This window comes from Chenopodium quinoa, unplaced genomic scaffold (assembly GCF_001683475.1).
Source record: "Chenopodium quinoa cultivar QQ74 unplaced genomic scaffold, ASM168347v1, whole genome shotgun sequence".
NCBI classification, from domain to species: Eukaryota; Viridiplantae; Streptophyta; class Magnoliopsida; order Caryophyllales; family Amaranthaceae; genus Chenopodium; species Chenopodium quinoa.
In genome coordinates this window covers 18,841,858-18,857,929 of record NW_018742204.1, presented here as the reverse complement: position 1 = coordinate 18,857,929, position 16,072 = coordinate 18,841,858, and the positions used below count along the sequence as shown (strand labels likewise).

The window sequence follows — 16,072 nt, the reverse complement described above, 5'->3', positions numbered from 1 at the left end:
TTTCTATAGTTCTATCCATAGCCACCAACTCACAACTGTCAACCCATATCTCTAGAATAATAAGCAACTCTCTAAATCTCCTCCTCTTCCTCTCTCTTCTTTAATCAATTACAAACTCACTCAAGAATCTTATCAAACCAACAAATCAAAACCCTAAAAAATAGAAAATAAAATTATAAAACAAATTGAAGAGTGCAACCTTGGAATGAGCAAAGGAAGCAACGACATGGGGGTTTCGTGAGGAAACAGCAACGCGGGTAAGGGTATTTTGAGAAAGTGACAAAGTGGGTGAGGGTTTGGTGGTGAAGCGGCTATGTGGTAAGGGGTCAGCGGTGGGGGCTAAGTGGGGTTTCGGGAGCAAAGGTTGGGGCTTGGTGAGGTTCGTCGTGCGGGAGTGGTGGTTGGTTGGGGTAAGGGTGGTGCGACAGGTGGTTGATTTGAGTGGGGTGGCAGGAGATGGGGGAGCTGCCGGGGGCTGGGGTCAAGGGAATTGTTTTTTAATTTTGTTTGTTTTAGCAATTATATGGTGACACGTGTACCCTAAGTCGGAAAATGGGCTGAAATTGAAGAAAGGTGGTGAAATCTACTGGTTTTGACATTAATAGGTGATATTTTTTAATTTTGAAAAAAAAAATAGGTGGTTAACTCAATATAGGGTACATATTGGGGTGGTTATTTACAAAAAATCCCGAAAACAATGTTGATGCAAAAGCATATGACTAGAGGTGTCAAATTGTCAATTCGAGTAATTGAGTCTGATTCTATTAGATTTTTAGTTCGGGTCTAGTTCAGGTTTGAATCATGTTAAATCATTATGCCCATGCAGGTTGAATTTCGAATCAGGTCACTTTTACATCAAATCAAGTCTAGTCGAATCGGGTTACTTTTTGACACATTGTTACTCCGTATACCCCTTGAGTTTCGGGCTTGCAACGGGATCACGACTGATCTTGCGGATTTAGTAATTTCATAAGGGCCCGACTCATACCCAACGCTAAGCACAATTCTAATTTATAGGCCTTTAGTGTAGATCCGAATACATGTGGTTACAAGTCTTACAGTTCTCCAACTTCTCGAGAAAATCGGGTCGAATACTTGGACGTTTTCCCAAAGTAAGCTTAAGTAGCAAAATATATACGTAAATGGTTGCGTGGCAAAAGTATTTACCAAACTAAGCTTTCAGGGTAAAACGCTGTCTCGGACAGCGTTTTATGCCCTAGTTTTTTTTTATAAAAAATTCAACTTAAAAACGCTGTCTCATACAACGTTTTACATGTTGACTTTTGTTTTTTAAATTTCGTAATTTTTGATATTAAAAAAAAAAAAATACACTAAAACGCTGCCTGAGGCAGCGGTTTTAGTGTATAATTTTTTTTTTTTTTTTTTTTAGTTTAAAAAAAAAGAAAAAAAATATTAAAGCTGTTGTGTTCTTGAGCTGCCCCATTTTCCTAGCTTAATTAACCTTTTTTCTTCTTTGTTCTACACGTAATGTTCATGCACTATAGATTAGTGTCTCCTTCTAGGATTTTTTATATTTGGTTTTTACCAATTATTTGACCCTCTTCCTATTTTCACTCCTTTAATCAAAGTTTCTACGGTTCTTTTCTCCTTTACTTTCACTATACTCCTACCTTTAACCTTTTATGTCCTCTGTTGTGGCTTTACTTGAGCAACACACCTTCGTTTTGGATGGTATGTAGAATTTGCTCATGAATTGATTTTGTTAAACACAAAACAATGACAGCAATCAAAGCATATGTATTTTCAGTATATTGCAATCATGTGAATATGGACTTAAATACAAAGAGGAGAAGAAGATAGGAAGCAACAATCGTATCCCAACCCCAACCGCAATACTCGAATACGATATGATAATTATCACATATTGATAATTATCCACCCAAATAATACAATCATTATCACATATTGATAATTATCCACCCCAAAGAATACAATCATTATCATAATAACGCAATGGTGTATAATATTTTTTTTTCTTTTTTTGTTTTTAAACTAGAAATTAAAAAAAAAATTAAAAAAATAAAATAAAATTATACTGCCTCAGGCAGCGTTTTAGTGTAAATTTTTATTTTTATTTTTTAATCAAAAATTACGAAATTTAAAAAACAAAAGTCAACATGTAAAACGCTGTTTGAGACAGCGTTTTTAAGTTAAATTTTTTATAAAAAAAAACCAGGGGATAAAACGCTGTACATCGTTTTATCCTGGAAGCTTAGTTTGGTAAATACTTTTGCCACGCAACCATTTACGTATATATTTTCCTCCTTAAGCTTACTTTGGGAAAAGGTGGTAGACAAACAAAAAACACTTTGTATGTAGATTGTATTCCAACCAAAATCTTGCTACAATCTTAGGTTTAAGCAGGGTTTTTGGCGGATATCTGTCTTAGCGCCGGCCTTCTCCTTTCTTCTTCTCTTTCCTCTGTTTCTCCCATTTCAATTTCAACGCCTATTTTTTCCTCTAATTTTTTCTGGGTATTAACTTATATCTTCAAATTTCTGCTGGATCTTAGAAAACAGTCAAAAGATGTGGAAAAAAGCCTCAAAATTTGAGATTTTGATGAAGATTAGAAACTCAGGAGAGCTTAAACCCTCTTCAAATGTCTTTAGATGGAAGGAATCATCACAAGATTCAGCACAAATCAGGCAATTTTTAGGGCAAAATAGTGTTAATCCCAGGTTTCCAATGTTGGGTTATGGGCGAAATGGTGAGTTATTATGTCGAAATAGTGAGATGGGTGGTTCTAATTTCATGTTTTATGCAAACCCTTTTGGTATTTCTGGGTTTTATGCCCAATCAACGAGTTGTTCTTATGCAACTGCTGCGGCGGCTGAGGAGATAGTGACAGCATCGTCTGAAGAAGATGATGAAATCCGTGAATTGGTGGATGAAATCAACAAATTAGAGAGGGTAAAGCCGCAATTGATACGGCGAAAGGAGCCGATCAATATGGTTGCTGGGATGACTGCAGGGAGGTACAATGTACTTAGGAAGAGACAGATAAAAGTGGAGACTGAAGCATGGAATGAGGCAGCGAGAGAGTATCAGGAGTTGTTGGCTGATATGTGTGAGCAGAAGCTTGCCCCTAATTTGCCTTACATGAAGTCTTTGTTTTTGGGTTGGTTTGAGCCTTTGAAGGATGCAATTAAGGCTCATCAGGAGGCGTGTAAGGTAGGGAGGAACCGGCCGCTTTATGGTGAGTGTTTCGATGAATTGCCGGCGGATATGATGGCTGTTATCACAATGCATAAGTTGATGGGTTTGTTGATGACTGGCTCTGGTAATGGGGGTACCACTGTGATCCAGGCGGCTACCCAAATCGGCGAAGCTGTTGAACAGGAGGTAATGCTCAGCTTACAACTTTTAGTGTACATTATATTTCATACTGTGTTTGGGAAAATAATTAATGTGGATATCTATGGAAAAGTAAAATAAAGGAAAACTTTAGTAGTTAAACTGTGTAGATTAGTGCAGTTCTTTTCAATTGTTTGGATGTTAAATGTGGTTAACCATTTGAAATGTAAGTAATGGGGAAAACTTCTTTAGTTGTACTTTAGTAACTTAGTAAGCCTGCTGTCTATTGGATGTCTTGAATTGTGATGATGGCCTAGAGTGATTGGTTCAATGGTGCTTTCTTTGTTATACTAGATTGGTTTTCGGTCATGTCCTAGATCAATATGTGACACAGGAACAAGTACCTGGTTTTACAATTTAGTGATACACAATAAACCCTAGATGGATAAACCCTACTCCTAATAATAATACAATGACACTTTAATATAGGGTTTTCAACTAACATAAACCCTAGATGGATAATATTCTAAACTAATAAGATATATAAAATATTAAGATTCCTAATGCAATTAAAATAAATTACGATGATTAGAGTGTAACATCTTTTAGTAATGGAGGTATTATACTATTATATTATAATAACTGCACAAGGGCTAATTTTATCAAAGGGTTTGCTACATCAGGCCTCTTCACTAAAAATCACATTGATTGATGATACATGTAATTGCTGCAATATTGGGCTATGTAGCTCTTTTATTCGGATAATTTCTATCTTAACACTTCTAAATTTCTAATCATTATATAATTAATAAGATATGATGCTGCTTCCATTCTTTTTTATGACACATTCCCTTTATCACGCTAACACAAAGGCTTAATGATTAATATCTTTAATTATCAATAAGCAAAAATCATAGAAAGCCATCTCCGAGAATTTGGAGGCCCTATGCCGAGTACAAAAATGTGGCCCCTATAAAATTTTTAAAACATAAGGAGTTAATACGAAGTAAATGTTTTTTAACAACATACAAATTATTTAATGTAAAATTAAAACGAAGCACAAGATTAGCACAATTTTGATTTGAAATTACTACATCCTCCTTAATTATTTGAAAATCAAAATATGGAAAATTAGAGAGAGAATTCAGAGAGCTTAATTTGATTTAATGAGGTAAGCTCTTGATTTTCACACGGGGAATAAAGAAGGATGGTTGAGGAAGAAAACTTTCTTTATTTTTTTAGGCCCCTAATTTTTTGGGCCTTGTTGACCAACCCAAAGCCGTGGAAAGTTGATATCATGAAATATATATTAAGATGATTCTAACAAGACCCTACATGAATATGTTTCATCATAGTTATAAATCACAAAAGCTAGGCATTGTAGAGTTTGTGTATAGTGCCAAAAGTCAAAATATGTCCAATAAAAAAGATGGGATTAAGTATATGATAAACAAAACCTTTCAATAAACAAGTCAATTTTTCTTGGGTGAGATTGACACATGTGTGATATCAAAAGTAACACTTCCTAATTTTTTTAATGTTTCAATTTACCGTCACACAATATTTACGACTTTATTTTAATCAGACTTGGGGTAGTTGGGAGGAGTAGAAATTTGTTTGTATAGATCTTATAGAATAGAATTAGAAATGAAGATGTTAAAAGGAAAGTTGTACTAGTAGACACATTGGGATTAAAATAAGGTAGAACCAATTCCGTTGGTTTTGAGCATGTTAGATAGAGACTAAAAAATTTACGATTGGAAAGGAAAGTAGAGGGTTGGGATCAAGGTGATCTTAGAAGATATTGAGGAAGATCAAAGATGACCTAAATAGAAGGAATTAAGATGGACATGAAAAAGTTGGATTTTCAAGAGCATATGACATTGGACATAAGGATAGAATTATGGTTAGCGTCTTAGCGAGTACAGGGGATGAATTCTTGGTTCATGTAGCTGACCCCATTTTTGGGATTAATGCTTTGATTGTGTTTGTTATTTAGTGGGTTAGTTGGTGTATTAACAAATTGTAAGAAGATATAATGGGGTTAATATCTTGTTACAAACTAAGTGACGTGACCGGAGAAAAATAACAAAAATATAAAGTAGGATGAGGACCATGAGAGGAGAGAGATGTAATATTAATATATAATGGTTTGCCACAAATGTGACCATGAGAGGAGAGAAATGTAAAACACACACACACACACACACAAATAATGTTTTGTTCTCCTTTGTTTGAGATTATTGATGGTCACATCGGTTGAGAAATTGGATCATTGAAGTTATCGTGTCATTAGTATAGGATATTTTTTTAGCAATTGGTATTTGTTTTAACCTCCTAGCCAATGAGGCATAGGGATCATTTTAGAATTGGACCCCAAAGGAAACTTGGGCATTTATACTTGGATTTTATACGCAATTTAATTACATAGTATAACAATTAAAAATTTGCGAGTGCAATTTGCAGGGTGCAAATTTTGCAATTGTGACTTTTATAGGCTTTCTTATAACTTGGATATGCTATTTTAGGGTTAATTTATTAAAAACAAGTCTACATGGTTATAATTCATAGACATTAGCACATCATTTAATTGAAGAAAGTACCTTATGTATACAAATTATGATACAAGTCATGAGTAAGCTTAAGTCATGAGTAAGCTTCTTAAAAACTGTTGAATTCACAAACATAAAACAAAACTGACTATAATTTGATTAATCCTTGCTTTATCTTGAAGTACTCCCTCCATCCTTTATGTTTGCCTTGGTCCCTTTTTAGTTTGTTCTTTTGAGTTTGTCACATAATTTAATGCCCATGAGGGACCAATACTTAATTATCACATTCACTTCATTGGTCCCTCCAATTTTTTTCTCTCATCAACTTTGTCCAAGCAAAAATTAAATTAATCAAACAGGGCAACAATAGTGGACAAGATTAAATATTATGAAGTTCGTAACAATAATACTTCCTCCATTTTATTATTATTATTTTTTTATTTTTTATTTTTTATTTTTTTTACATGTTTGTCTTTAGCTCGATTCACACATTTCCCTTTGATCGTATTTTGTAATTTATACGTTATTAAAAATAGTCATGTAGGATCTTGTTTTATTTTTAATAATTTTTGCCTATTGGTAATTAAATATATTAATGGTTGAATATGTTCATTGGCAAACGTGACTAAGGAAATGTGTCAACTAAAAAGAAGCGGAGGAAGTATTAATGAAATAATGACTAACTAGCCTTTTGGTCCGTTTGAACGGGTTATTATTTAGGTTTTTATATGTAGGTATGTTTTTCAATAGTTGGAACTTGGAACTTTGGTGTAAAATACAAATTAATTGTTTCATGACCATTGAGGTGAATGAAGTTCACTTTTAAAACTTAAAAGAAAAAAATTAGGTATATATACATGAATATTGTGGAATATGAAATGACATATTAGTTTAAGCTATATTTTAAGTTTAAGAGATGAAAAGACTATTTTTATTATACTTCATATGTCTATGTAATTGTACTAATTAGTCTAATAAGTTCAGCTTAATCTTATTATGGTGGAATTGAAACTCTTCATTTTCTTACTTAAATTTACAAGTTACAGAATGCATAAAGGTTTTAAAGTTGTATAATATATTTATTTTAATTTTCATATTAAAAAGGGAATACAAAAAAGGAAAGTTTAAGGAAGGTGACATGTGGCATATAAGTGATTTGTGATGACATGTGGCATATAAATGATTTGTGTTTTTAAAACTAAGTATAGAAGTATAGATATAGATAGATAGATAGTGACTTTGTAGCCAATAATTACTATATAATGATCGATAATAAAGAAAACAGAAATATATCTAATCCTAATCATATTAATGTTAGCAATAGTAAATAATAGGTGATTAGATTTTTTTTTTTTTTTTTTTGCTCTTTTGATCTTGTCAGTCTTGGTGTAGCTGTAACAAGATAAGTAAGTAATATGAAGAAGGTGAAGAGAACCAAGCCTAAATTGCTATTATGTTACACATTGTTGGTAAACTAGCTAACTCAATTTGATGTTTGTGTCAGGCTAAAATTCGAAAATTCTTGGAAAAATCAAAGAAAAAACCTGCAACTAACAACAATGATGAGGATGATTCAGCAAAAGCGCAACAGAGGCTTGCAAAAAAGGTGACAACTTTGATGAAGAAGCAAAAAATTTCGCAGGTTCGAGAAATAGTGAGAGGACAAGATGATTCGAAGCCATGGAGCCAGGACAACCAAGTTAAGGTTTGTAATTCCTGCTACCATTCTTGGCTGTGGTTGAACATTTGACGTTCATGACTACGTTTCTATTAATTATGGTGCGTGTATGTGCATTATTGTTTTAGGTGGGCTGCAAATTAATTCAACTTCTAGCAGAAACAGCATATATACAACCTCCAGCAGATCAATTAGCAGATGGTCCACCTGACATTCGCCCTGCGTTCATCCACACTCAAAAAACTGTTTGTAAAGAATCACAGTAAGTTTTAGTTTAAAAGATTTTCTACATGGTACCTTCCCCAGCACCCAACCCCCCCTCCCCCCCACCCCCCCCCCCAAAAAAATAAAAAAGAAAAAGAAAAGATGAATCATTAAGCTACTGTTATTGGCTTTCTTATTGAGCAGAAAAGGACTCCGTAGGAGGTATGGAGTTATAGAATGTGATCCTTTGGTCCGCAGGGGTTTGGAAAAAACTGTGAGTACATTCTGGCTCCCAAGTGTTGCCTTGCCATTCTTCCCTTGTTTGTATTGATTTAATCAAGAATAATGGTATTGATTTTTTGGTTGAATGTTCAATCAGGCAAGGCACATGGTGATTCCTTATATGCCAATGTTGATTCCTCCGTTGAACTGGACTGGGTATGCATTTTTAATTTTGTGTTGTACCTTTTCCGATTAGCAAGCCCTTCTGGTTTTTCTGTTTTCTTCTTTTAATCTCATGAAATGACCTTTCCCGGCATTACTTTTCTGATGATGGCAACAACTAATTGACCTTGTACTGTATTTTTTCATGTGCGAGAATCGGGAGTTTTGTTCTGATAATGGATAGGGACATCAATAATCAATAAAACATAATTGATGTCCCTATCCAAACATGTTTTGCTTTCATGTGCTGTTTTTGAGTGAAGAGGAAAGAATACAGAGAATGTTTGATTAGTGTCAGATTATGTAATTTGCATCTTTGACATGTCTTCTCGGAACATACATCTTAGTCTACACTGGTCTGGGGCCTGAGCGTTGCCTTAAGTACTTACTTTATATATCATATTATATATTACTTAAAACCCGAATCAATGCTAGATATATATAATTTGAGTTAAATTTGAAAGCACAAGTTAAAGGTGGTTAATATGTTAAGACCTTCATGGCTGGTCATGAGCTCAAACACTAAACAAAGCGTTTTTATTAGCATGTAATAATTTTATTGTGAATGGTGTGGTATATTTCTAGGACATGAGAAAGGGGCCATGTGGCATGTTTATAATATGTATTATAGATTTTAGATTTTAGATTTTGAACCTTGTTTGCTTTGTTAGGTACGACAAAGGAGCATACCTATATCTTCCGTCTTATATCATGCGAACTCATGGAGTTAAACAACAAAGAGATGCTATTAAAAGGGTTGCAAGGGACAACAATTTATGTACCGTTTTTGAGGTTTGGTTTATTGTTTGATGCTATTTAAGGAATGTTCTTCCTAGTTTTTGTCCAACTGTTTTATGTTTCTCATGTTGAAAAATAATTTAGTTTCTGTTATGGTGATTCAGGCTCTTGATACCCTTGGTAACACCAAATGGAGGGTCAATAAAAAGGTGCTTAGTATCATAGACAGGATATGGGCCAGTGGAGGTTGCCTTGCCGACTTAGTTGACCGCGAAGATGTATGTTTGTCCATCAAGAAGTTTGCTTTTGGTAATGTTTTGTTCTTCTTGTTGCTAATGTTAGTCATGTTGCAGATGCCCTTACCAGAGGAACCAGATACAGATGATGCGGAAGAAATTAAGAAATGGAAGTGGAAAGTTAAACATGTCAAGAAAGATAATGCAGAAAGACACTCTCAACGTTGTGATACAGAACTCAAGCTAGCTGTGAGACATTGTCTTTGCATAAACTTTTGTCACTTGCTCAATTTTTAGTAATGATAGTTACTTATTCATGCCTCTTTTTTTTTTTTTTTTTTTTTTTTTTTTTTTTTTGTGATAAGAGTAGGTGGCCAGAAAGATGAAGGATGAGGAGGGATTTTATTATCCACACAACCTGGATTTCCGAGGCCGTGCATACCCCATGCACCCTCATTTGAATCATCTTGGTTCTGACTTATGTCGGGGAATCCTAGAGTTTGCTGAGGGACGTCCTCTTGGAAAGTCAGGACTTAACTGGCTCAAAGTACACGTGGCAAATTTATATGCTGGTGGTGTTGACAAATTGTCATATGAGGGTCGGGTAGCATTTACGGAGAATCGTCTGGATGATGTTTTTGATTCTGCAGATAGGCCTTTGGAAGGTAGACGCTGGTGGTTAACTGCAGAAGATCCTTTCCAGTGCTTGGCAGCATGCATTAATCTTACTGATGCATTAAGAAGCTCATCTCCAGAAGACTATCTATCTCATATTCCTATCCATCAGGTACTTCATTTCATATGGAATCAAAATTTCTCTTTAAGCCTTTTAAGGAGCTTTTTTTTTTTTTTTTTTTTTGCTGAAAATCCATCTCTTCCTTACTATAAATGTCTTTTAAGGTTATACCGAATGAGACTTGACTTCCTTTTTTTCTTTATTGTGGTGGTTTTCATCTTCGCAAGGATGGTTCATGTAATGGTTTACAACATTATGCTGCCCTCGGAAGAGACAAGGTAATGTGCCTCTTGTTACGTTGTCTACCTTTTTTTTTTTTGGTTCTGTTTTATGGCAAGATGGATGCATTTTCCAAAGAACCTTGATGAATTAATGCTAGTTATGAGAAGAAATTCAGATATTGTTTTTGCTTTCTTAGCATGTCAGGTGAAAACCAGATTTGCTTTCTTAGCTATGATGTGTACATGTTTTGCGTTAATTTTGACTAAGCTTTTGTATACGAAATATTTTTTTTTTCTCTTAAAGGTACAGATAACAAAGCTTCAATTATTTTATAATTAGGCTTGAGAATCCTCAAGTAGTAGCAGATTAAATCATAGAGAAAATGAAGAATGTTTATCTGCTGTTAAAAATATCACGGTGGAGTAATATAAGTATGAAATAAATTATTACGTTTTTAATTCTAAAATAGTTATAAAAAAAAAGGAAAAAAAAAAAAAAGAAAATACGAAGGAAAAAAGTCAAAAGAAAAGCAAATTTATGGGCATTAAGACGTAGATCATTTATGCTATATGTGCCCTGAATCCAGTCAGCCGGCTGCCAATTAATGGCTAGCTGACTTAGTGAGGCAGGCAATTATCTCTAAGTAATGTGACATATAGGAATAGCAAAGTAGCTATGCCTGGAGTGCTGATGCAATTTTTCTTTTTACTGATGAATGTGATGATCATTATTTGTTCAGCTTGGAGCGGAGGCTGTGAATCTTGTCGCTGGGGGTAAACCTGCTGATGTTTACTCTGGGATTGCTGCTCGGTAAGCCAATAACTCCTAAAAATTAATTGGACTTTTAAGTTATGTGAACTTTTAATAATGAAAAAAGCTAATTAAAAGAATGTGTTTCTGCACATGACATCACTGAGTTGTAGTATGTAGCTCCAAGATTCAGATTTTTCTGTTGGGCTGGCAAATCATTTTTAATAGTTGATCACATGCATTCTGTAGGCATTTGTACAAAAATTAGGTTGATGGCTTGTGCTATTTGTGTAGAGAAACTAGCTGCAATTTGGGTTCTATTCCTAATTATAGATGTTTAAAGGAAACAAGTGATGCATCTGATCTCATCTTGCTACAAGATCAATTATATGTACTCTTCATAGCTGTGAGGAACTCTGTATTTATGGCCCAACTTTTCCAATAATTGCCACCCAATTGCTTCCATGCAGAGTTTTTGAAATAATGCGTGGTGATGCTGAAAAAGATCCTTCAATTGAACCTAATGCATTCCATGCAAAGCTTCTGTTAAACCAGGTATCTCATCCTACTTTGAATGACTCTAACAAGGGGATTATTGCTCAAAGAATTCAGTTGGTTTGAGAATCTTTGTTTGTGACATCAAATATGTAAATCTTAGGTTTGATCATGATAGTTTTGGACAATATGTATATGCTGTATATAATTTCTATATTTTAAGTTCAGTCTTTCTTTTTATCTGAATAGCTGATAACCTGGAATAACACTTGGCTAATTTGATGCCAAAACCTAGGTGGATAGGAAGCTGGTTAAGCAGACTGTGATGACATCGGTGTATGGTGTAACTTATATTGGTGCTCGTGATCAAATTAAAAGGAGATTGAAAGAACGTGATGCCATTTTAGATGATAATGATTTGTTTGCTGCATCGTGCTATGCTGCTAAGGTCAGTAAATGCAATTACGGCATGCTTGTTTTGTGTTGCTTTTGTTTTAAGTTTCATCAAGGATTCAAGGGAGGGCAGCTTGTTATCTATACATGTATATTTAGTCTAATTCAGACACTCGTTTTTCAACCTTTAAATCTGGCAAGATAGGATATGCTTCATGAGTTGTGGAAGCCTAAGTATTGTACTACAATTACTATAAACACCCACTATCAAACCAAGGTTAAAGGAATATGTTCTGTTAAGACTTGGTGAAAAAGACAAAAGGGGAATGCAACGTGATTGGGCCATAGAAACGAAATAAAAAGGAAATGGACTATATCAGGAATTCAGGACTTAAGCGAGTGAATAGTAGTGAGGATTTAAATAGCATTGATGAAATATTGGTCTTTCCCTTCTACTGTGGTTTATCTTTTATAGTCTGCATGTACAATGTGTAAAGTTGATAACTGTTCACCTATCTTGAGATTATACATGCTGGTGTGGTATTATTGCTATTCATTGGTAAGACCGGACCAACCCGGACCGGACCGAAAAATTGAATTTCAAGAACCAAAGACCGGGCCCAGGTTGGATCGATTTTGGAATTTTTATCAAAATTTCTAAATTTTAAATAATTTTTGGAAAATTTAGAAAAAAAATAAAATAAAACAATATTTTAACGTCTTTTTTTTGTATGTTTAGTACAAAAAATCTCATACAACCAAATTTTTTCTAGCTTATTAAGAATAATCTTAATCATTATTAAAAAATTTATTTATAATTTTAAGCAAAAAGCCGGTCCGATCCAAGACTGGACCAAAAACCGGGAAAACCCCAAAGACCGGACCGATTAATTTGGTCTGGACCAAATTTTGAACACCCCTATGTGGTTTTCTTCCAGTGGTCAATTAAACTGGTATTTAGCTGTGAATTATTTTTTCACCTGAATTGCCTTGTTTTACATTATTCATTTGTATTTTTGTTTTTTGCATGAGCAGACCACCATGACTGCACTAGAAGAAATGTTTGAAGCAGCACGTAGCATTATGGGCTGGCTTGGTGACTGTGCAAAGGTTTGTAATTTCTGACCTACCTGCCTGCTACAAATTTATGTAGGCAAGCAATTGTGATTTTGAGCCGTAAGTTAGATTACTGTTATTGAAAGAAAATATTGAACTTAACAAAGAGCCATTTTTATTTATTTATTACTTATTATTTATTTAATTTTATTTTAATAATATTATTAAATATCTAGTTTAGTGTTTTTTTTTCCCTTTGAATGAAATGTGTTTTAGACATTTATTGTTTGTAAACTCATTTTGTCAGTCTATCTATGTTTGCCTGTAAAACAGATCATAGCATCTGAAAACCAGCCTGTGCGATGGTCAACACCCCTTGGACTCCCTGTTGTTCAACCTTATCGTAATCATGGAAGACGACTTGTAACATTCTAAGCTCCTGCCCTTTTGACTACTAGTTGTTTCTGAAGGTTTGTCTTTTACTCCTAACACACAGTTGGTATGATTGCAGGTAAAAACTTCACTTCAGGTTTTAACCCTTCGCTGTGATACTGATAAGGTAACCCTTACTCTGTAGAAGTAAAGTTATAGTGCACAGGTTCTCATTCCAGTATCCCTCCTCCCCCCATTTCCCCCATCTCACAGACAGTCAGTTGTGTGCTTATTTTTCATATAAGGCTGATATTATATTATGTATTTATGCTAGGTTATGGCTAAGCGCCAAAGAACAGCATTTCCTCCAAATTTTGTTCACTCCCTTGATGGTTCCCACATGATGATGACTGCCATTGCCTGCAAAAAGGCTGGTATGAATTTTGCAGGTCAGTTTTGTATGCTCCACTTTTCCTTATTCTGGCTAAAGGGGATTAATGCATATCTCACTCTAACAAGGAATTTGGTCCGCTTGTTTTTGTAGGAGTTCATGATTCATATTGGACACATGCATGTGATGTTGACAAAATGAACCAGATATTAAGGGAGAAGTTTGTTGAGCTCTATGAACAACCTATACTCGAGAATGTAAGTTTTTATATATGATGAGTACCCTTTTGCTCCGTGAAGTTTTGGTCTCCCATAAAAGTCGTGTTTCGTTTGCCTTATATATTTGGGTCTGTTTGAGTAGGAAAAGGCAAAAAACTTTCATTTGGAGGGTTTTATTTATTATTTTATTGTCTTGATAACTCTAGAAATCCATGGTTCCTTAAAATGGACCCCTTGGACCTGAACTTTGGCTCATTGCAGCCAACCTTTAGTTTATTGGCTTTCATCGATGTATCTGTATATAACTTGAGGGATACATGTGTGCAGTTGTTGGAGAGCTTTCAAGAATCTTTCCCAACATTACAATTTCCTCCTCTCCCTGAACGTGGAGATTTTGACTTACGAGAGGTTTTGGAGTCTCCTTATTTCTTCAATTAGTCTGACAACAAGAAGTCCATGATTGATTTATTTAGTATATAGCCTTCACCTGACCAAACACAAAGATGATGATGGACCAATAAAAAATTCTCAGTATTTGTTGGTTCATTAACTAAGGAAAGTGTTGGATTCATATCTTCCCGCATGTGATAATGGAGATGGCGAAAGGAACGAAGTCTCTTTGGATCATCTGCCTGCACATTGGATGATGATGCAGATCTGCTTAGTCTCTTGGATTAGAGCTGTTCCCTCCGTGTTTTATTTGCTGGGAATCCTGCTTTTATGTATCTTGAGCCTAAATTAAAAAGAGCAACAGAGAAAGCGAGCTCCTTGATGGAAAACTGGAAAGAAAACTTGATGGCAGTTGCAGTAAGCAGATTCTACAGCAGCTGTTCATGTGTCAACGGGTGCAGCAATAGGTTGGTGATGCAAGAATCACCTTAGGTGAAAAATACTTGGGTGCCAGGCATTTTTGTAACTGGTTAGCGATTACTTTATTTATGGGACAGTACACAGAATAAAGAGCGACTATATCCATAGACGGATTGTTGTCTGCATAGATTCATATACGCCTTTGTGCTACTAATGTATATAGTGTTCTTATCTCCCTCTCTGATCAATTATACGAAATTTTGTGCGAGCTATGTAGAATTATGTTGTAGGAACAAATTTTTGGCATGGAAGTATCTTGTATTAAGAATATTTGAGTTTTCCCAAACATCAAATTTGATGCAACTCTTGAACTGTGTTGTTACATTTTGTATAGTGAAAGGATACATTTGAACATTGTACTGTCCTATAAACGAGTATAAATGTATTTGATCCATTCTCTTTGCATCTATGTCGATTGCGTTGTTTAACCTGAAATAAATCAATGTCAAAGTAGAACAATTTCAATCTTACACTTGGGCTTGATGGTTTATTGAACACTTTGGCTGATGCAATATTATGTACAAAACTACAAACAATCACAATCCCTTAGTATGTACTCTCTCCATCTCAAAATAATTGACATATTTAATTATTTCACTATTTATATTTTGTATGCAAACTTTATCGTTAGTTTATTTTAATAGCGTACTAAAACAAATTTTATATTATGGGACGGAAGTACAAAATTACAAGTTTGCGGAACAAATTGTAAATTTGTAATGCTTGTCGTTGAACCAGTAAAGGATAGTTATTGGACCTGCAAGTTTTTTTAATTTCAAATGAAAGCAAGTAATTTTGTCAAATTAATATTCCAGTTTTCAAATTTTATACCAAGTATTTTGACCTCTTCCCTACACTATTATTATTATCTTTTGTTATCTGTTTCAAATTTTCAATATCCTAGTTGCTATAATGGTTAAAGCTAACCAATTAACCATTTAATTTGAATCTAAGTGAAAAAGACATTGTTATTTTATATTCCCAATAATTACCCTCGTTAAGTTTTTTTAAATTTTAACTTACAAAATTATTTACACCCTATCTTTTTCAATTGAATTGGTCAAGTCTCTAATTTGTTTCATTTTAATTTGTCTTAAATTAGGGATTTCAAATTACTAATTACAACATGGACTTACATAAAACTATGAAGTGGGTTTCTGGGAAACTGATGTAGGAAGAGTTGAAATAAAGTACTCCAGTATTGTGCTTTGATAAGAATTATGCAAGATAATTTTTTTTTTTTTTTTGGTGCAAAAGGGGGCAAAGCCCAAGAACTACAAAGAACTAAGCAATAAAACGAGGGGTAGTCCCCTAAGAAGTCCTCCCTAATAAGATCCTTTATTTCGATTGGAGGAACACCGAAATAAAGGCACTTATTAGTTTGAACCACCCCTAAATTAGC

The 16,072-nt window shown here is 34.4% G+C and overlaps 1 protein-coding gene across 1 annotated transcript; it reads left to right on the top strand.

The window, feature by feature from the left end:
* The first annotated feature begins 2,312 nt into the window (after window positions 1-2,312).
* LOC110721212 (DNA-directed RNA polymerase 1B, mitochondrial-like) lies at window positions 2,313-15,079 on the top strand. The gene is made up of 19 exons (XM_021900366.1): window positions 2,313-3,363; window positions 7,372-7,572; window positions 7,674-7,807; window positions 7,954-8,023; window positions 8,129-8,187; window positions 8,865-8,985; window positions 9,096-9,209; window positions 9,285-9,416; window positions 9,538-9,954; window positions 10,131-10,181; window positions 10,865-10,935; window positions 11,346-11,430; window positions 11,666-11,818; window positions 12,799-12,873; window positions 13,153-13,242; window positions 13,331-13,378; window positions 13,526-13,640; window positions 13,736-13,839; window positions 14,128-15,079. The coding sequence occupies exons 1-19, from the start codon at window positions 2,548-2,550 to the stop codon at window positions 14,236-14,238; spliced, it is 2,967 nt and encodes a 988-aa protein (XP_021756058.1). The 5' UTR covers window positions 2,313-2,547; the 3' UTR covers window positions 14,239-15,079.
* Window positions 15,080-16,072: the final 993 nt, after the last annotated feature.